Genomic DNA, 22109 nt, shown 5'->3' on the forward strand with positions numbered 1-22109 from the left:
GTATCATATTATATAAAATAAAAACATGTATGTAGAAAATGAATTACTTCCTGTACAAACATGTTTGTGAATGTTTATCATGTTTTCTAAAGCAAAGTAACACAGAATATTTACAATAAAGAATAATGCTGTATATTATTTACAGATTCTATATTTATCTGTGTGTTTATGTATTTATGTGTGTATATTACATATTCATAAGCCCATCAATACAGTAGCTACTGTATATGTTGACATTATAACAGTACATAAGGATGTGTTTATATAGAAGAAACTTTATTGTCATTGTACAACGAGAACGCAATTTTCTTTAGCAGCAATCTAGTATCTGGCATAAAAATAGAGATCAAATATAATAAATAATAAAATAAAAATAGAATAAAAATGTATAGGAATAGCAAGAATAAATGTGTTGTGCATAATTTAAAAAACATATGACAGATTTCTTTTTAAAAACATGTATAAGCTAATAGACGTTTTGCATATTAATGTTTTTTTAATGAAAAGGTGCATTTATATAGAATAAAACCATTACCATATATGGAAGTAGCATCTTATACTATCAAATAAATATCATCATGTATATTTTTAATAAATCTACATATTCATATTGATACAGTGTCACATGTCAGCTCAGGTTTTCATGTTTTATCTCACTAGAAAAAGTTTTACTTTGATTTAATGTGACTGAAATTTCTGAGAACTTGTTTATAAAAATCTAAACTTTAATGTGATGTGTGTGTTTTATTGTTTCCTCCAGATGTTACACAACTGTTTTTAACATGTTTCATTCTGACTCCTAGAAAACAGGAAGTCCTGTGTGTGTGTTTCTGTGTGAGATGTGTGTGTGTGTGTGTGTGTGTGTGTGTGTGTGTGTGTGTGTGTGTGTGTGTGTGTGTGTGTGTGTTTCTGCTCCTGTTGTTGCTGCAGATCTTTGCCCAGTCATGTCCTTTAACGGCGCAACAGTGGTAAAAGAGAGGAGGGAGGGAGGGAGGATAGAGGAGGATTGGGGGCGTGGCCTGAGCCAGAAAGGGGGCGTGGCCCTGAGCCGTCACGTGGGTTAGTGACAGCCCCCCTCCTCTTCCTGATTGGCTGCTGCCCCGCGGCTACGTCACCTTGATCAGCTGTTGGAGCTCCACAACAACAACAAAAGAGGAGCAGTCGGAGCAGAGGAGGAAACGGAGGAAGCTGTGAACCCCGGCCTCCATGTACAGACCCTGAACGCAACACTTCTCTTTTTTATATATAGATATATAGATATAGGCTATATACATCGGGTTTGTTTGTTTTTTATTATTTCTTCCGGGAAGAAACGTATTATTATTATAATTTTGTATTATTTTCTACGTAACGTAGCCTACCGTGTAACTACCTCAGCTGACGGATTGTTTGGATTCAGCTTCGTTTACATCTTCATCTTCTTCATAGATTTTCCTCGCAGGTGAGTTCTTTCTTTGTTGTCCTCTCGGTGACGTTCACGGCTCCTGTAAAACTCAGCTTCACCTTCACACTCTGTGTTTTATAAAGAGATAAAAAAGAGTTTATTTCACATCATCAAACCGACAGGACGATGCTGCTTTTCTTTCTTTCTTTCTCCTCGGCTGCAGCTTTGTTCACTTCACTCGGACTCGATCGGGACATTTTGCAGCTTTTTAAACCCAAACTTCACCCCCTAAACCTGGATTATTATTAGTTTATTGCTATTATAATGATGACACACTCCCTATATGTGTGTATGTGTGTGTATTTGTGGAGATAATTTGCTGATTATTTCCAGGGGAGAAGAGAAGAAGTTGAGCAGGGCGGCTCTGCGGTGCAGCCCTGCCGGGTGTAGGATTACAGCCTCCTCCCCTTCTCTTCTCCCCCTCTTTGTATAACCAACACACACACACACACACATACACACACACACTTATATGCACATACACACACACTTGCATATGCACACACGCACACACTCGGACACTTTGGCTTTTTTGTTGTTGTCGTTGTCCCCGCTCCTAAAGCACATTAGAGCAGATTAGTTGGCTGCAGCTTCACCATCATGACAAAGAGCTGACAACAACTTTGATCATCGATTATTATTATTAACTGGATAGAAAACATCGATTAAAACCAGTTTGTTGTGTTTGTTGAACCAGGATGTTAGTGTCACATCCATGGACCTCAAAGTATCGATAAGCAGCGATAATCGATAGGTTTTCTAACCTATAGACTCAATATTTTGATTTTTTTTTTCTCTCTCTTTCTCTGCAGTAGCTAGTAATAATGTTCATTTACAACCTCCAGAGTGGTGGTGTTTGTTTTATCCTCCCTCACATCCCTGATTAGGAGTCTAATCCTGCAGCCTGCGAGCACATTTGGAGGTTTTTTTATTTATTTATTATGATAATTATATTTATTTCACATCTTTTTGTCTCTAAAACCGTATCTATCTATCTATCTATCTATCTATCTATCTATCTATCTATCTATCTATCTATCTATCTATCTATCTATCTATCTATCTATCTATCTATCTATCTATCTATCTATCTATCTATCTATCTATCTATCTTCTCCCTCGGTTGAATAAATGATGAGTGTATGATGTAACAGATGCGTTCACTTGCATTTCAGCCCTGAGTGAGTGAGTCATGACCCGTCGGACCAGATTATTAATCCGGTCTGATCATCTCTTTGTGTGTGTTTTTGCTGATTATTATTGATGACCATGCTGAGGGTGAGGCTTTGTTTCATATCTGAAGCGTCGCTGAGGAGGAACAGGTGGAGCAGATTATAGCTCCGATAAAAACCAAACCAGCACCTCCTCCTCCTCCTCCTCCTCCTCCTCTTCTGTTTTCAGTCACAGCTGCTGCTCCGTGTTTACAGAGGCGGAGTTTGGCTTCTTTTTGTTCCGCACGAAACGAAACGAGCGCTCCTCTCTTTCTCTTTCTCCCTCTCTCGCTTTATTTCTTTATTTCTTTCTCCCTCGCTTCCTATTCTTACAGTAACCGTGTAATGAATATGACAACAGAGAAATCCGAGCCGCGGCGACGGGCGTTGAACGCACCGCAACGGGCGAGAGCCGTTGGCGTTCGATTCGATTTGAAACGACGGCGCGTTCAAGTGCAGCGACAAAAAACACGGACAACTGGGAATTCCCAGGTTTACGGCCGCTGGTGAGACGTTCAAGGCGGTTTCAGGGTTCAGAGAGGAAAAAAACAACTTCCATGTGCGCCCCCTAGTGGTGACAACAGAAACTGTACAGATAAACTAGAAATTAATTCACTATATCAAGAGTAAAACACTAAATTAGCATCAACTATGACTCTGAAACCCTAAAGAACAACTGACAGTGAACATGTAGGGTGTGAAACAGGGTATTTTACTTATTATTCATTAATATTATCGGATTTATAAAGTTAAAAACACCCGGTGAGGCTGATTGTTATGTTGTTGTGCTGCTCTTCATACTTGATATGTGCAAAATAACTGACATTATTGATAATAATCAGTTAATAATATAACTTATCAGTTATTTTAATCAATATTTAAAATGACAAATGACTAAAACCTACATATCAGTAGGTTTTCGGTCAAAGTTGAATCCTTTAACCCCTAAAAGTCCTTAAGTAGCACAAAATGCTCTATTTAATACATATTATAGGATGTTGTAGTCCTTTGAATGATCTTTATTATCAATTCATTTACACATTATTCTTTTTGTGTAGTTTTCTATCTATCCAGCAAATAATACAAAAAAAAGTTGTGTAACTTATAGGCTATTACAACCAGCTTAGAATAACATGTATTTTATGACACTTAATGAGTGAATCTGTATCTGGAATTTAACGGTTATTTTTAAAGAGACCATTAAAATTAACAGTTAAAATTCTGCAGACAGGTGCGGTGGTGTTTTTAGCCCCGGCCTGTGTCTGCAGGCTGTTTATGGGTCTGATCAGAGCCTGACAGTCGAAGCTCAGGGTTGAAATCAGGAAACAAATCTGCTGCTGCAGCTTCACTAAATGAGAGCATCGGCCTTTTAATACACGACCTGGTTTAGAGCTGTATGTGGGGGAAAGGGTGGGGGGAGGGGGGGTCTTTAATACAGTGACATTGTGCCAAATGATGCACCCACACACACACACACACACACACACACACACACACACACACACCCTCCCCTTTTATACAGCAGCTGCAGACGGACAGTGACACAGATCTCTGCTTATTCTGTCTATTGAGGCGTCTCCAGTGTGAGAGACTGAAGAGACTCCGCCTCTCTGTTTACCCCTGAATGCAACACACACATACTTGACATATATAGATGAGGGTGTGTGTGTGTGTGTGTGTGTGTGTGTGTCGGGGTCAGATCAATAAGTGAAGACCATGCAGCTGCAGCTCGACTCCATCAGACCAAACAGGAAATGAATCCTGTCTCAGTGTCGAGGCGGCGATTGACTTACAGCCTCATACAGTGTGTGTGTGTGTGTGTGTGTTTGTGTATGTGTGTTGTGTGTGTGTGTGTGTGTGTGTGTGTAAACATTAAACAGCAGCTGATTGGACGGTGAACAACCTGCTGCACTGTTTTTATAAACAGGAGCTGCAGCCGATCAATAAATGTCTCGTTATCAGTTAATTAATTAACTTTGCTCATAAAACAGTAAAACTGATTTTCCTTTTGTTAGAATTATGTTTTAATTAGTTTGTTTGTTACGTATTCGTTCCCTTTTTCTCTTTTAGCATACGGACAAAACAAAAGGCAAAAATGCAAAAGCTAAACGTGCATTTTGACCGTTAAAATCCTCAACTCAGATTTGATCAAACCAAACATTTCCTGAAGGGATCAATAAAAGTCTGTCAGAGCCAAATGCACAATGCAAACGATGCACTTGTATATATATAAAATGTAGTAGAACAGAAGGTATGTTCAGTTTAAAAGGTTAAAGGTTAATTCAATCAATTTAAAGGAGCAAACAAACAAATAGAAACCTGATCAGATTGATCAATAATAAACCCAACGAGCCTGTGGTTCCTAATAAAACACCACATGAGAGAAACAAAACAGTTAGGAGACGATTTATGAGACTTAACAAGAAAAATAAGTTTCATATTTATATTTTTATTCCTCCTTCACTGGAGCAGGAACAGTATTTGCAGCGTCTCTGTCTCCGTCAGGACGACGAGGACGACGAGGACGTAACTGGATCAGTTCTTGGCTCGGTCGTCTCTCAGATTCTGGATCTATTTTAGAAAAGAAAAGTCCCTGCGGTCGGACGGACGGAGACTCGTCTGCAGGCGGCTTTAATTAGTGTTTAATGTCAGAACAGCTGATTAAAGGTGAAGAGATGATGCAGCTGGTGGAGAACAAACACAGAGCTACAAGCTGAACGCTCCCTCGCTACTAGTACTGAGATTTACCAGGTGACACGAACACACCGTCACAGTAACAGCTGGAGGTGGAAATCCAAACTATTTTAAAGAGTCTTTACCATGGATCTATGATAATATAATACATCCATGGTCTTTACAAGGGTTTTTTAGTTTGTGGTGCTGCCCCCTGCTGGTGGAAACTTAAACACTGCAGACACTAAGAATAAAAAAGTAGATTTTCTTCATCTAGAATCAGAATTGTCTAAACTCTTTAAAAACTTCTCTATTTTTAATCAGCTGTGATCTTGAAACAATAAAAACACTAGGACCAGTTCAAAGTCAACTTTATTGTCAATACTACAACATACAGGACATACAGAGGATGGAAATTATGTTTCTCTCAGACCCTCGGTGCAGACAATAAACATTTAATACAGTGTATACATCTAAAATACAAATTTAGAATATATAAATAGGGGCATATAAAACTAAACTAGAATGAAAAAGAGTTAAAAGTTAGTTTTTTATTTGAATTTTTAAAAACAAAGTTCAGACAAAAACAAATCTGTCCATTTTTGATTCTTGTGCACTGAAAGAATTTGATTCAATGATGTAAAAGAAACTGTTCATATTGTGCAGATGCCATTTTGGATCATTAATCCCCCCCTTGAACCTCTGATCTTGAAACAATAAAAACACTAGTAGGACCAGTTCAAAGTCAGCTTTATTGTCAATATTACAACATGTACAGGACATATTTATAGAGGATGGAAATTATGTTTCTTTCAGACCCTCGGTGCAGGTCACATTTAAGACAGTCTATACATCTAAAATACAAATCTAGAATATACTGTGGGCTATATATGAATAAATAAATAGGGGCATATAAAACTAAACTAGAAAGAAAAAGAGTTTAAAGTTTTTTAAAAGTTTTTTTATTTGAATTTTTATACAAATCTGCACTAGGACCAGTTCAAAGTCAGCTTTATTGTCAATACTACAACATGTACAGGACGTATTATAGAGGATGGAAATGATGTTTCTCTCAGACCCTCGGTGCAGACAATAAACATTTAAGACAGTCTATACATTTAAAATACAAATCTAGAATATATATAAATGAATAAATAAATGAATAAATAGGGGCATATTAAACTAAACTAGAAAGAAAAAGAGTTTAAAAAGAGGTTCAGACAAAAACAAATCTGTTCATTTTTAACTCTTGTGCACTGAAAGAATTTGATTAAATGATGTAAAAGAAACTGTTTAGATGTGCAGACGCCATTTTGGATCATTAATGACCCCTTCCTCCCTCTCTCTCTCTTTCTTTCAGGGTTTCTTCTCCTTCTTTCTCTCCGTCTGACCTGGACGCTGAGCGATGTCCGGCGCTCTGACCCTCAGATGATCCACGACCGTATTGATGCACTTTACCGCCTCTCCTTCGTCCCGCCGCCACCGCCGCAGCTGATGACCAAAGCGCCCGCCACGCCTCCTCTTCCTCTTCCTCTTCCTCTTCCTCTTCCTCCTTCTCCTCCTCTTCCTCCTCTCCCTTCTCCTCCTCACCGTCGCCACCACTCATCCAGAGAGAGATGTTCCAGAGGTTCGCCAGCGCTCTGTTCGGGGACGACGTGGACGAGCTGAGCCGATGCGGTCGCCCCGGAGACCGGAAGGAGGAGGAGGAGGAGGAGGACGACGAAGACTGGATCCTCGTCAACTACCTGGGTGAGTCGAACACACCTGAGACGTTTCTTCTGGTTTCATTTTTGGAGAGACACAGATATACAGAACTGTTAAAGGGATATTTCCCCCTAAAATTGAAGTTTCAGAGTCCTCCGTGGCTTCTCTGAGTTACAGGGGGTCTCGGCGTAGCAGTGCATGTCCATATGACGGTTGCAAATGGATACCAACTGTCTTCGTAACAAAAAGACACACCAAAAAACATCCAAATACCTCCATGCTGCTCGTATGTAATGTCCGTCTTGTATTGAAGCCCCGAAATGCGATATTGTCCCGAAAAAAATTAAATAAGTCTATATTTCAAGCTTGTTTTGTAGCGGAAGAGGAGCTTCTGCTAAAAACAAGCTTGAAATAAGTCTATATTTATATAATAATTATAATAAGTCTATATAATAAGTCTAAGTCCGCTACAAACAAGCTTGAAATATAGACTTATTAAATTTTTCTCGGAACAATTTCTCATGTCGGGGCTTCAATACAAGACGGACATTACATACGAGCAGCATGGAGGTATTTGGATGTTTTTTGGTGTGTCTTTTTGTTACGAAGACAGTTGGTATCCATTTGCAACCGTCATATGGACATGCACTGCTACGCCGAGACCCCCTGTAACTCAGAGAAGCCACGGAGGACTCTGAAACTTCTCCCAGCCCTTAGTCCACATGAGGGGGAGGAGATTTCAATTTTGGGTGAACTATCCCTTTAATTTAGGGGCTGATGGTGCGTTCACTGACCACAATGCAGAGGAAAAAAGACAAAAATGCAAAAGCTAAACGTGCATTTTAACCGTTAAAACCCTCGGCTCAATGGAAAACAAGGAAAAAAAGAAAAAGAAAGAGCACACAGCTCCGTTCACACAGTGTCAGACGCCATAAAAAGATTAAACATTAAACCATTGAAAAGCTGCAGCGCCCATTAAAATGTCAAATAAGTCGTAAATAGCAATAAAACTAAACAAACAAACCAAAACCCTGAGATAAAATCATCTAATAACGATCAATAAACAGTTTTAAATCAATACAGCCTCTAGATAGATCCTGTGCAAATTTACATTGTTATTTTACAGCTTATTGTTATTACAACGGCTGGAATATAAACTGTTTATATAAATGAATGACTTTTTATTATTGTGTCATGCATACTTCTCTATGCCCAGGCTGCATGGCCTTATATACACACTGAATTAAACAACCACTCCAACTTCTGCTCATCAGAGCAACAAAATATTTCAGGGTTTTGTCCACAGATTTCATGAAATAATAATAGCTACCTCTCTCAAATCATCATCATACTTTGTACAATATAAAAGGAAACGAGACTCACTTTCTACTTCATCTAACTCAAACATTTCACAAACTCTATTCTCTGTTCAGAGCAGAGGAGCTGAGTGCAGCATCAGTGCCACAAAAACACGTCTGATATTTGTGTTTTTATGAGTGAAAAATGAAAGAAAAGCTTCTTTTTTTTCACAAACTCCGGCTTCAACTGGGTTTGTTTTTGCAGCCGGGAAAAATTCACTTCCGACTCTGTATTTAGAATTAAAAAAGAGAGAGAGAGCTACAAGCGAAAGCTACCAACACTAAACTAGTAACTACTAAAATACAAAAACCTGAACAACCTAACGATCTGAAACTGCTAACTAACCTACTACATAATATAAACTCACTAAACTTTCCACAAAACAATCTGTGCTCTCAGTTCAAGTCATATATTCAATCCAACCCACTGTCCGCGCTCTGCAGAGTCGACTGAAAAGTCTTTATGAGATATAAAATGAGCAATCACAGCATGCAACGATGTCCACAAATAAACATGAAGTGAATGGGTAGAAATTAAGATGGAGGGTTGGCAAAAAAGATGTAAGTAGGCCTAACAGTACAAGAATGCAAAAAGAAAAAGAGGAACAGTTGACAAAATAATCTCCATGTAGAGATAGACACGTTTATACAGTCTATGGTTTTAACCCATGAAGGGAAGTCGCTGATGCAGAAAAAAAGTATTTTGGGGGTTTAGTGACTCTTTAAATTTGCTAGTTTTAGGAAAATAAGAGAAAAAGTGACTTTCTGATTAAAAACAAAGTTGCAACAGGTTGAAAACTGTTGTTAAAGCTCAAGAACCGGTTTAGATCCGCACATTATCTCATTTGTAAAAGCATTTCTTCAAAAAAATGGGAGGAGTTGCATCGTTTTTTGTATTAGATTGTGTTTTTCTTTTCTTTTTTCAATGAATGAAACAAATTAATAAACGTAACTGAACTAGATTTGAGTTATTTTTTGGTGCACTGCAAAAACTCAAAATCTTTCCAAGAATATTTGTCTTATTTCTTGTCAAAATGTCTCATTTCTAGTCAAAACTAATCTCTTTCCACTTAAAATAAGACTCATCACCTAAACATTAACTTGTTTTTAGATCATTTTCACTTGTTTCAAACTAATTTTCACTTGAAATAAGTAGAAAAATCTGCCAGTGAAAGCAAGTTTTTTTGTGCTTGTAATAAGAAAGAAAAACTTGCTCCACTATCAGATTATTTAAAGTGAAAATCTGCTTGAAAGAAGTCAAAAGTGTCTAAAAACAAGCTACTTTTTAAGTAGAATGAAACTTGTTTTGACTAGAAATTACATTTTTGACTAGAAATGAGACAAATATTCCTGGTAAGATTTTGAGTTTTTGCAGTGTGCAGAGTGAAGTTCAAGTTAAAGTTAAAGTCTTGGAGCTGTTTCACTTTTAACTGCAGCTCAAACTGGAGCCAAGTTTCCAGACGACCCCCTCCCTCCAAAATAAACCCCTTCACCCCCCCTCCTCCCCTCTCTGACCCGTCATAACAGAGCCGCCGGCCGACCGGTCCGGTAACACTGTTCACACAGAAACACGACCCAGCTGGACCCGGTCCTGGTCTCAGGCTCCAGCTGATCCCACTCGTCCGTCCGTCCTGACCCGGGTTCAGATTCCACGGCTGTGTGAATACTTCAGGCTGTAGGAGGGGGGAGGGAGGGAAGGGGAGGAGGGGTGAGGCAGTTTATGGAAGTCAACCTGTAAACAGGTCAAACAAAAGCAGCCTGAGGTGTAAAAATAGAGGAGGAGGTTCTGGACTTGTATGGACACACCTGGACTCGGGCTCTGACTCCGGGTCGGGTTTCTCTCCCAGGTGGAGAATAAACTTAGAAACCGCTCATCAGGTCTCGTTAAAGTCCTGAGAGAAAAAAAGACTCAACATGTAATCACTGTTTGGTTCCACTGGATAAAGTCCTAAGAGAAATAAAGACTGAGAGAGAGTAAACCGTCCTTTCAAAATAAAACAAAAGTGGAGAAACAGAAAGAAAAGGAGTTCTTTCTACTATTATCTGGTATTTTAAAGATTAAATGATCATTTTATTGATTAAAAAACATAAACTTTAATTCATATAATCACTGTTTGGTTCCCACTGATAAACTATAAATGGTTTCCAGATGATTTCTGGTAAGAGAGTAAATACGGCCTTTCAAAATAAAAGCCTGTCGAATCATCAAGGCAGCAGAAACCTAACAACAGAAAGAAAAGGAGTTCCTTCTACAATATTTTGATAATTTAAAGATGAAATGTTCATTTTATTGATTAGAAAACACAATTATATGAAACATGAATTCATATAATCACTGTTTGGTTCCACTGGATAAAGTCCTAAGAGAAAAAAAGACTGAGAGAGAGAAAGAGAGTAAACCGTCCTTTCAAAATAAAACAAAAATCTCAAAAGAGCTATTGTAGTAATTGATCATTTTATTGATTAAAAAACATAATTATATTAAATATTAATTCATATAATCACAGTTTGGTTTCCACAAATAGTTTGCAGATGATTTCTGTTAAGAAAGAGTAAACAGGGCCTTTCAAAATAAAACAATAAAACATCATCAGGCGCTTTTATTTTGGAGACGCTCCCTCTGTCTGTGTGTATGTGTTGAAAAGGACTGAACTTTAGTTAAACTGATGTAAAATAATTAAAAAAGCAACAAAGTCAATTAATTTCCTGTTTTTTTAGCTGAAGTTATTGATCAGTTGATAGATTTAGAGGAGAAACAGAAAGAAAAGTAGTAGGCTACTTTCCACAATGGGTTGGGGGTTAGTCTCGTTAAAGTCCTGAGAAAAAAAAGACTCAACATTTCCTTTCAAAATAAAAGCCTGTTGGATCATCAAAGCAGCAGAGACAAGTTCTCCTTCTTGATTCAAGTTCAAGTTCAGTGCTTTTTTTGGAGGAATTTGAACTTTAATCCAGTTTTTCTTTTCTTTCCTCCTGTGACCCGTTGGTTCCTGAACATCAGACCCTTTTATTTTGAAGACGTTTCCTCTGTTTTTGTTTTTGTGTAGAAAAGAAACTTCAGTTTCTGAGGTGTTGAGTTATCACAGCGTCACATCGACAGGAGGATTAAAGCTCCTGGAGATCACACACACACACACACACACAGAAAGAGAGAAAGAGCAGCTGTGTGTGTGTGCACATGCCATCGTGCACGTAGCTCAGTGTAAACAGAGCTGGATGCATGTTGGTGATCTGCAGAGCTCTGCAGGAGGAGGAGAAAGAGAAAGATGAGGAGGTAGAAGGGGGAGGAGGAGAGGAAAGAGAAAGAAAAAGAGGAGAGGGGGAGCAGGAGAGGGAAGAAGGGGAGGACGGGAAAGAGAAGGAGGAGAAAGACAAGGAAGAGGAGAAGCAGGAGGGAGAGGGAGGAGTTGGAGAGAGAGAAAGAGGAAGAAGGGGAGGAGGTAGAAGGGGTAGGAGGAAGAGAGAAGGAAAAGGAAGAGAGGGGGAGCAGGAGAAGGAGGAGTAGGAAGAGGAGAAAGAAGGAGCAGAAGAAACAGGAGACAGAAGGAGGTGGTGGAGAAAGAAAGAGGAGGAGGAGGTGGAGAGAGAAAGAGGAAGAGAAAGAGGAGGAGGTGGAGAAGGAAAGAGGAGGAGGAAGAGAAAGAGGAGGAGAAGCAGGAGGCAGAGGGAAGAGGAGGTGGAGAAAGAAAGAGAAGGAGGAGGAGGTGTAGGACAGTGAGAGGATCAGTGATCAGCTGATCCCTGACTCAGCAGCTTCTGCAGCTCCTCACGCCTGTTGTCAGTAAACAAGGACTGGTTCATGTGTGTGTGTGAGGAAACACACTGAGCTGCACACACACACACACACACACACACACACACACACACACACACACACACACACACACACACACACACACACACTGAACAGTGAGGTATCAGAAACAGAAACAGAGCTGGAATCAAACCGACGTCTCTGAGGAGTTTATTTTTAACCTCAGATCGTGTTGCGTCTCCTCCTTTAACTTCCTGTGTCTCTGTGACTCATCAACATGCACACATACACACACACACACACACACACACGCACACACACACACAAACGCACACACACACACAGAAAGAGGAACATGATTGTTGACATGAGATGAAGCTGCAGACGTCACAGCTCCACCTGCTGGTCACTGTCAGGTGTTACAGCTTCACCAGACACCTGACAATCGATCAATATCAATATCAGTTATTATGATGTTGATCATCAGAAAACAGAGAAAATTGCTTGAGCTAACAAATAAAAACAGAGAAGGATTTAGTTTAAAATGATTTTAAAAAGCAGCAAAGTCAATTAATTTCCTGTTGTTTTAGCTGGATTTAGTGGAGAAACAGAAAGAAAAGGAGTTCTTTCTACTATTATCTGGTATTTTAAAGATTAAATTATCATTTTATTGATTAAAAAACAGTAGACACAAGTCTTGTGTATTGGCGTATTATTCCACGTTTTGATAGGTCATATAGTTTTTGATCAATCTCTGATCAATGACCATGATCATATTTGGAGAAATGTTGAGATTATAATGGGTGTGTATTGCACAGAGTGCTCGTGTCAGAGTGGGTGACATCATCGGTTAGAGTGGGAGAAGTTGTCTGAAATTGTCTGAAACTTTTCTCTTTCCACACTCCTTCTGGACACAATTTACACTCTACACACATGATTTTTTCCAAATTTATAGACAATCTTGTTCTGTCTCTCACCATGTGCTCAAAATATCAGAGAGACTTACACAATTTGAATTATCAGCCTCAGAGTGCGGCCACGTCTGTCTCTGCTCCTCATTGACTCCAATACAAAGATTTTCTGAGAGAAGCAGAACGGACCTCTGTTTTAAAATCGCACGTTTATGCAAAATATTTACTGTAGATACACCAAAATCACACCAAATCGTTCAGAAAGTCCTTACAGTGATGATGGTCTGTGTTTTGTTCTGATAGGAGTTACCGTTTTGTCACAGTAAGCCCAAATGCGAGACCAGTGCAGAGGCAGAAAATCGCTCTTTTTCTCCACGTTTCTGTCTGCCTCAGCCTGGGGTCCCCTATCGTCATTGGCAACCACCTCAAGTTGCCGTGGTAACCTCTGAGCCTCAGGCCAGAGCCACTGTAGTTCATCTACTGTCTGATCAGCTCTGTCTTGACTTTAAGGATCGTGGGTTTGATTCCCATGTTGACAGAGATGGTAGCCCGGCAGTAGCCCCCCGTGGTCCTAACAAAATGTCCCAGAGGAAATCTTCTAGTTATTATTTTGTTAAACTTTGACTTTTTTCCGTGTTTTCAACACACATTTTCGACCTCATATTAAATCTGTTGTTTTTGTTGTTTTTTTGTGCAGCGGACGCCTGCTCCTCTCAGTGTGGTGACGGCCTCTCAGGAGCCGCTGCTAGGCAACAACAGCAGGAGGAGGAGGAGGAGGAGGAGGACCTGGTGATGGTCCCCTCCCCGGTGGTGAGCCCCCCCGTCCGTTACGCCTCCTGCACCTCCCTCAACTCCACGGCCGACACCGACGCCGGCGCCGAAGAGGAGGAGGAGGAGGAAGACGATGATGATGATGAAGAGGAGGAGGAGGGTGAAGAGGAAGAGGAGGAGGCGGAGGGGGGGTTCCTCCGCCTGGACGCCTCCTCCCTGGAGGAGTCGTGGTTCGTGACCCCGCCGCCGTGCTTCACGGGGCGGCGCCAGCCCGTCGTCATGGAGACGAGCCCCCTGGAGAACCTGCTGATCGAGCATCCCAGCATGTCGGTGTACGCCCACCACAGCCCCCCCCGCCTCGCCCTGCACCCCCTCCCACGCTCCCTCGACCACGACTTCCTGTCCGCCAACATGGCCGCCAACATGGCCGCCGCCGCCGCCCCGACCGCCTCGGGCAGGAAGGAGAAGGCCAGACGCAAGATGGACGTCAGCCGCCACAGGTACAGAGCTCCAACTTCACAACTTCCTGTTTGGACAAGGCAACAGCTTTATATAAAAACACAACATTTAACAGTAAGAAATGGACAAGTTGTGAGCTGCACATTCACCACGCTATGAGATAATAACACAACGTTACCACACAGAGTTGTTTTAGAGGGAAATTCATGCAAAACCGCTGATGTGCGTTGCCTTCAGGGACAGTTTTTCATCAAACAGTCTCTGTATTTCCCTCTAAAACAACTCTGTCTGGTAACGTTGTGTTATTATCTCATAGCGTGGTGAATGTGCAGCTCACAACTTGTCCACCAGAGCGTTGTGGAGTTGTTGGATTGTGTATTTGATGAGTTTGATGAGGGAAACCAACAAATAATGAGCCTCTGTAGCGTAGCTCTGAGCAGCTCACGGCTCTGCTCCACCGTTCTAAAAACAGCTTGCACCGACAATTAAAGGTAACAAACCTACTGCTATGACTATAGGGATTATGTCAATGGGCCAATTTGCCAATATGTTGAACTACCCCTTTAAATTGGGGCAGAATAATGTCACCTTTGTCCTTTTTCTTCTCAAAATGATCCAAGATTTTAGATTTTCACTTTTAGATTTAACTATTTAACAAACGCGATATCCGTGTTTAAAAACAAAACAAACTTCCTGTATCTGGCCCTTCAAATTAAAAGCCTTCATACACAGTTCAGACTTCCTGTTTGCGCCCAGCTCACCTGTGTGTGTGTGTGTGTGTCTCCCCCTGCAGACAGGAGGCGTCCGTCGTCGTCCAGCGCCGCTCCACCCTCCACTCCGCCTGCTACGCGGCGGCGGCGCTCTCCACCCGGGCGGCGGCGCTCCGTGGCGGCGCCCAGCGCTCCCTGCAGCCGCCGCTGTCCCGCAACGCGCTGCGCCGCCTCAACCTGCTGCGGCCGCCCAAGCCCGGCGCCACGCACACACACCTGCACCAGCCCAGCCACAGACACCTGAACTTCTGAGGCCGCCGTGACATCATCGTCATCATCATCATCGCCCTCATCATCATCATCATCATCATCGCCGTCAACGACCTCGTTCCTCTGAGCAGTACGGGAATCGAAATCGAACACACGTCTGTTTTTCTTCTCACCAGCAAATAAAACCTCATCATCATCTTCATCATCATCATCAGCGTGGCTCACCCGAGCTCCTTCTCAAACCTGATTGGACGGTGAAATAGGGAAAAAAAATGGCCGCCTCGCCTGCGGCCTGTTGATCACATGTCTCCTCCTCCTCCACTGCAAAAACTCAAAAATCTTACAGAGAATAAATTTTGTCTTATTTCTAGTCAAAAATGTAATTTCTAGTCAAAACAAATCTCATTATACTTAAAATAAGACTCATCACATAAAAAGTAGCTTGTTTTTAGTCACTTTTTTTTACTTTTTTCAAGCAGATTTTCTCTTGAATTAAGTAGAAAAAGTTTTTCTTTCTTATTACAAGCTCAAAAAACTGCTTCCACTGGCAGATTTTTCTACTTATTTCAAATAAAAATGTGTTAGAAACAAGTGAAAATTATCTAAAAACAAGTTAATTTTTTAGGTGATGAGTCTTATTTTAAGTGGAAAGAGATTCGTTTTGACTAGAAATGAGACATTTTGACGAGAAATAAGACAAGTATTCTTGGAAAGATTTTGAGTTTTTGAAGTGTCCTCCTCCTCTTCATCTTCATCCTCCTTTACAAGAAGAAGGGATGTGAAAAGAAAAGGTCACCATGTCTCCTCTTCCTCCTCCTCCTCTTTCCTCCTATTGGACCAGTGTGTGTCCAATCACAGTAAGAGGACGACGTGTTGTCACGGCGACAGCATCCTCCTCCTCCTCCTCTTTCTTATTCTTCTCTCTCTTTCTTGTTTCTTCTCCTTCTTCTCGTTCTTTATGGACGTCGTGTGTAGAATCAATGCTGTAGGTCACTTTACTCAGCGGCAGGTTCACCGGCCGGGTGGGACGAGCTCACTGTGATGTCATCGTGATGTCATCGTGAGGTCATCGCAGGGCGCCGCGGTGCAAAAAGAAACGGTTCAAGATCCCGAGCGGCTCAGCAGCGTCGCATCTCGCCGCCTTTTACAGTAATCAGAGTAAATACGAGTGAGCTGCTGCTGAGGGAAGTCGCCCCGAGGGTTGCCAGGTCTGTGGCGACTGGCAACGTGAGTTTAAAACTAAACTTTAAAGGAAAAATCCCCTAAAAAACATCAAGTAATCTGATTGTTTTCTGTCTGAACTTCAGTCCAGATGTTACACAACTCAACAAAACAGCTGTAAAACAACATTTAACAAGTAAAAATCTGAGAGAAATTACATTATGCCGTCATAATGTAGCGTTACCTCAGCTCATAGACGACATATTAATGGGTGGAACCACCAGCTGCATCTTGGGAAATGTAGTATCCAGTGTTTTTAGAGTTTAAAACCAAACAATCAACATCTTAAATTAGTAAATATACAAATTTAAGTTTGTGTTTGTGTCGCTTCTCTCAACATCCACAGTTTCCCCCTTTAAAAACATAATGACGCTTTATTTTGAAAAGTTCTCTCTGATTTTATTGCAGCAGATTTTTAATAAGAAAAAGGTTAAAAAATCCCTTTTCAGCTCCATTTGTGTCTAAATTTCAGACGTTAAGAAAATGCTGCGTTCAGGTTCCTCTGCGAAACTGAAAACTGAGACACAGAACAGAGAGTTTTATATGAGTCGACAAAATAAGAGTCACTTCCTGCAGCTGTTTGACTTTTTGACTCTTTTCCCTCCTCTTCAGTTTGTTCCATTTAAAGAAACTCGCCTCAAAAATCAGCACAAATACAAAATATTTCACCTTTTTCAAGGGATTTTTCTTTTAATTTAACACGATGTTTCCACTCTGCTCGTCCCGCGGCGCCTGAACCTGCCTCTGACTTTGTAATTCAGTACTTTTCACAATATTTTTTTTTTTTTTTTGGAAAAAGAAAAGTGAAAAAAAATTATAAAAGTAAAAATTTTACTGGGTTAAATATCACTAAAAACTAAAAAACCTTGCCTTGTTTTAACGGTAGCTTTGAGATGAATAGAAATGTAAAAAAAGAAAAAATGTATTTAAACAAAAAAAAAACTTCCAAAATATTTTTTTGAAAAGAAAAAAACAAAATTTTACATATCAGTATGAAGTTGGTATATATGCGTTTTCTCTACTTGCTTAGGTATGTTCGGTTCTGTTAGCGTGTTGCATGGTTGTAGAGTCGTGTCAATGTCGCGATGGTTGGAAAAAAAGAAAATGGAAAAAGATTATTGTTCTTTTTTTTGTAATTTTGAATATTATTATTATTATAATTATTATTATTTTGTTGTTAATCTGCAGTCTCACTTCTCAGGGTCACAACCAATCACCTTTACACTTTAGGAAAGATGCAGATTTACTTGACGGCTGACGATTTTCTTTTATTTTTTGGGGTTGTGTGTTTATATGTGTGTGTGTGTGTGTTCGTGCTCTCGGACTTTTCCAGCTCGTTCCCTCGTGAACACGTTTGTGAGAAAATAATTGACTTTATTTTAGTTTTTTTTTTTAGTGTCTCTAGAGAGAAAAAAAAGAAACTGATCCTGGTCCCGGGACTGTGAAAAAGAAACTGTTTTGACGCTCGTTGTTGGAAATCCACCATGATGGAGAGAAACTAACTAACTGTTTGGTCTTTTTCTGCGTTGTTCATATAAATCTACATTATTGTTTGTTGTTGTATCTTATTATTTTTTTGCTCAGACTTGTTTTTGTTTTTTTTTTAGAAATGTACGTACTGCTCCTTTAACTCTTCTGTTAACTTAGTTACATTTTGTTAAACTGTTTGAATATTTAAACCAAAAAAAGTAGCAGTGACCTTTAACCTTTCACTAGTTTATGATACTGATCTTTTGAGGCGGGAAGTGAGTGAGTGGAGCAACGGGTTTGTCGAGTCGAGTCGTCGCACTGCAGTGACTGACCGGGGCCGAAAAGTACGGGAGCCCGGAGGAGCCAAGAAAGGAAAAAAAAAAAAAAACAGAATAAATGTCAGGAAGGAAAAAAAACTAAACAAATTCAGGACTTTAAATTGTAAAACACTTTGACGTTGTCCCAATTCTCCCCCTTAAAACTTCCACTTGGTTTTGAGTGCCCTCAACCGTAAGTCATGGTTATCATAGATTAGCCGGGCTAACGGTTAGCTACCTGTTTAACTTTAATAACTCAGTGACTCAATAAACGCTCCATGAAAAAATATTTTCTCCAGCGGATATCTGAGTTCCAACATGACTGAGCTAACTGGAGTAGTTTCATGTCGTGTCCCACAACGGGAGGGTTTTAACAGCTGACGTCCTGATGCTACCACCGTTAGCTTTGCTGCCGCCGTTAGCTTAGCTGCCGCTGTTAGCTGTCCCTGTAATGTTTCTTCAAGCATTTCAGATGTGTCTAAACGGCGATCGAGCGTGACAACGGGTAATTTCATTTTCCACTTCGTTTTAAGCCCGCATCGGACCTCACTACATTTTGAGGGCTGATTTTAAGGGCAAGATCGCACTTCCCCTTGCTCCCTAGAGTAATGGGACACCCTGCCCCTACACGTGAACGCGCAAAATGTAGGGTTAGGGCAAATATTTAGGGCTAGGGGGAGAATTGGGACAGGGCCTTTGCCGTATTGAATCATTTTGACGTCGAAAAAAAGTGTCTCTTCCTGACCTTTAACCTGTGTTTTCTCGATATATTTGTCCTTTAATTGATCTTGATGATCAAACTCAAACTTCAAGAGGATCAAAAAACGCTGAAGGCTCCTGTTGTTGCCGTGGTTACAGGTTGTTCGAGGTCATTTTAATTCGCAGTGCGGCGACTGAATCTCTGGTTAAAAACCCCCGACGGTAGCATTAATGAGAAAGCACTAACCTGAGGTTTTGTTATTATTATTATGGTTTGGCTGTAAATACTCTGTTCTTATCTTTCTGGTGTATTTAAACTTCTCCTTTATTATTTTTATTTCTCTCTCTCTCTCTTTCAAATGTTTCTCTTCATCTTTCTCGATCATGGACGACATTGTTTTTGTGTTTCTTCTACTACGATGAGTTTTTTTTTTGTTTGAAAAAAGAAACCAACTTAAAGACAGAAGGGATCCGAGGGGACGTTTCATCTCTTTCTTCTCGTCTCTCCATCGACAAACTAACTAACAGGGATTTGTTAATGTTTTTTTTTTTTTGTTCAATGCCTTGAAATTTGTGGATCACGTGCCTTCCAGGTTGAAATGTTGTAATGACAATGCATCAATGAAGAACTTGAACTCTTTCTTTATTTTATTTTAGTTTTTTTGTTTCTTTCTTTTTGACGTCCAAATGTGGACGGAGTAAAACAAAAACACACGAACAGACATCAGAAAACAAACTATGCACCACTCGGACGAGCTCGTTGCCGTTGGCGCTCGATGCCATCGCCGCCGCCAACGCTGCTGCCGCCCGCCCGCCCATCCAGCCCGTGTACAGATTTTTTCTAATGACTCAACAAAAACCAGACAGAATGATGTAGCAAAAACTTTTATTATTTCTCCCGTTGTTTTATTTGACAAAAAAAAAGTGTGAAGAATGTTTTGTGGCATTTTTTATTTTTCACCAAGTGTTAGACTTGTTTTTTTGCTTTTATTTTGTGTAGTTTACTGGAATAATACAGCACTTTGCCAAAAAGATAAAAAAAGGTGTAGGAATTATAGGGTTAACTTTTTATTTATCGACATCGACAGTAACTGGTCTCCTTTTCTTTGTGTTTGTTTGTTTTTTTTGATGTACGAATGATCAACTCTCTCCGTTCTGATGTCAGAAACAAAAAAATATTGCTGATTAAAAAGTGGGGTCATCTGTTTTCAGACTGTTATAGTTAATACATGTGATCTCTCATTAGCCTATAATAAATGTTTTCATACACAACTGCTGCTGCCTCTGACTCTGATTGATCACTAACACTCATACACACTGTTATTATTATTATCTGAAATTAGATAGATAGATAGATAGATAGATAGATAAATACTTTATTAATCCCGAAGGAAATTCATCTGTCAGCCGCTCCAAACATTCCAAAAAATAAAAAGCACTCAGCTAAAGTAGACAGATGTAGCAATAATAAAAGAATAAAATAAAAAAATATATAAAATATAAAATATACCTATACATATATACACACATACAAACTATCACCTATATATATATGCATACATATATATGTATTGTACACATATACACACACACTCTCATATAGGAGAAATACAGTTCATAAAAAGTCAATTAGTGTAGGTGTTGTGCCTGTCCCTCCATCCTCCTCCCCCCCCCTGCTGTTGTACAGTCTGACTGCCCTGGGCACAAAGGACTTCTTCAGTCTGTCTGTGGAACAGGTCAGTGACAGCAATCTGCCACTAAACCTGCTCCTTTGAGAGGTGATGGCAGAGTGCAGAGGGTGGCTGGTGTTGTCCATGATCGCCATCAGTTTTTCCACTTTTGAACAAGATTTCATTGTTTTAACATATAAAACAACTGTAATACAACAACGCTCTAACAAACAAGTATTAAACATTAATATAGGTGCAAATTAAAAAGAAAGTTAATTAAAATGAAGTATATTGCACATATGCTGAGATAATTCAACAACACAGTTCAACTATGGTCCAATAACAGTAGTGGATGATCAATACATTTATCTGAGTTAAATCACCAGACATTTCAGTGCAGTGGGACAGACAGACAGACAGACAGACAGACAGACAGACAGACAGACAGACAGATAGATAGATGGGACACTTAACTGATCACATCTATTCACATTTGACTTACACAACTTAAAAATAAGTAAATAAACAGACAGATGTGACACCAACTTGGCAAAAAAAGTCATGCTAAAAAGTGCCAACGCTAAATATCTACATTATATTTTGTAGTAAGACCATTGTTGTGCATTGTTAGAAAATCCCTCACAGTTAAACCTGTTTATTCTGACGTTTATGTTTGTTTGTTTGTGTCTGTGTAGAACTATCACGACTTGTACAAGTCATTTTAATTAACTACTTTTTCTTGTGCCACTTTTCATGGCATGTTTAATGTCAAAGCTAACAGTAGAAAGCAGATCCTCATGTTAAAATAAGTAAGCGCGTTTATTTAAAGTGTTTTGAGGCTGTAAAAATATTAAAGATATATCAGTGTTAGTCAGTTATTCTGACAGAGATTGTCTAGAAGTAATTTTACTCTGCAGTATAATAACTACTGTTTATTGTGCTACTTTTAATGTCGAAGCTAATAGTAGTAAACATCTAAAATAATTGATAATTGACTGATTATTTATATGACAAGTTACTTTAAATACACACTAAACGTCTTAAATTGTTGGTGATTATTTAAAGTGTTTTGAGACTGTAAAGATGTCAGTGTTAGTCAGTTATTTTGAAAGAGACTGTTTGTGCCTGTGTACTAACGGTACTTGTACAAGTAATTTTACTATGCAGTATAATAACTACTGTTTCTTGTGCTACTTTTAATGTCAAAGCCAACAGTAGAAAACAATTCCTCTGGTAAACACATGTTAAAATAAGTAAACAACCAATTATCTATATAATAAGTTACTTTAAATACACACTAACCGTGTTAAATCGATGTATTAACGGTTATATAAGTGTTTTTACCCTTTATAAATATTAAATATTAAAGATATCAGTGTTAAAAACAGAGGGAAACCTTCACAGCAGCTGCTCTCCTCCAACTTTGACAGCGGACCCACTACACGTGCTCCTTCTGTTTACATTTTGCCG

General features: G+C 39.6%; 1 protein-coding gene across 1 annotated transcript; it reads left to right on the forward strand.

Annotated features, from left to right (window-relative positions):
* Window positions 1-1170: 1170 nt before the first annotated feature.
* On the forward strand, window positions 1171-20243 carry tp53inp1 (tumor protein p53 inducible nuclear protein 1). The gene is made up of 4 exons (XM_085803143.1): window positions 1171-1441; window positions 6689-7077; window positions 13750-14323; window positions 15076-20243. Exons 2-4 carry the CDS (start codon window positions 6945-6947, stop codon window positions 15302-15304), a joined length of 936 nt encoding a protein of 311 aa, XP_085659269.1. The 5' UTR covers window positions 1171-1441; window positions 6689-6944; the 3' UTR covers window positions 15305-20243.
* The last annotated feature ends 1866 nt before the right edge of the window (window positions 20244-22109 follow it).

This window comes from Trachurus japonicus, chromosome 16 (assembly GCF_045865225.1).
Source record: "Trachurus japonicus isolate A0001 chromosome 16, Traja_1.0".
Lineage (NCBI taxonomy): Eukaryota > Metazoa > Chordata > Actinopteri > Carangiformes > Carangidae > Trachurus > Trachurus japonicus.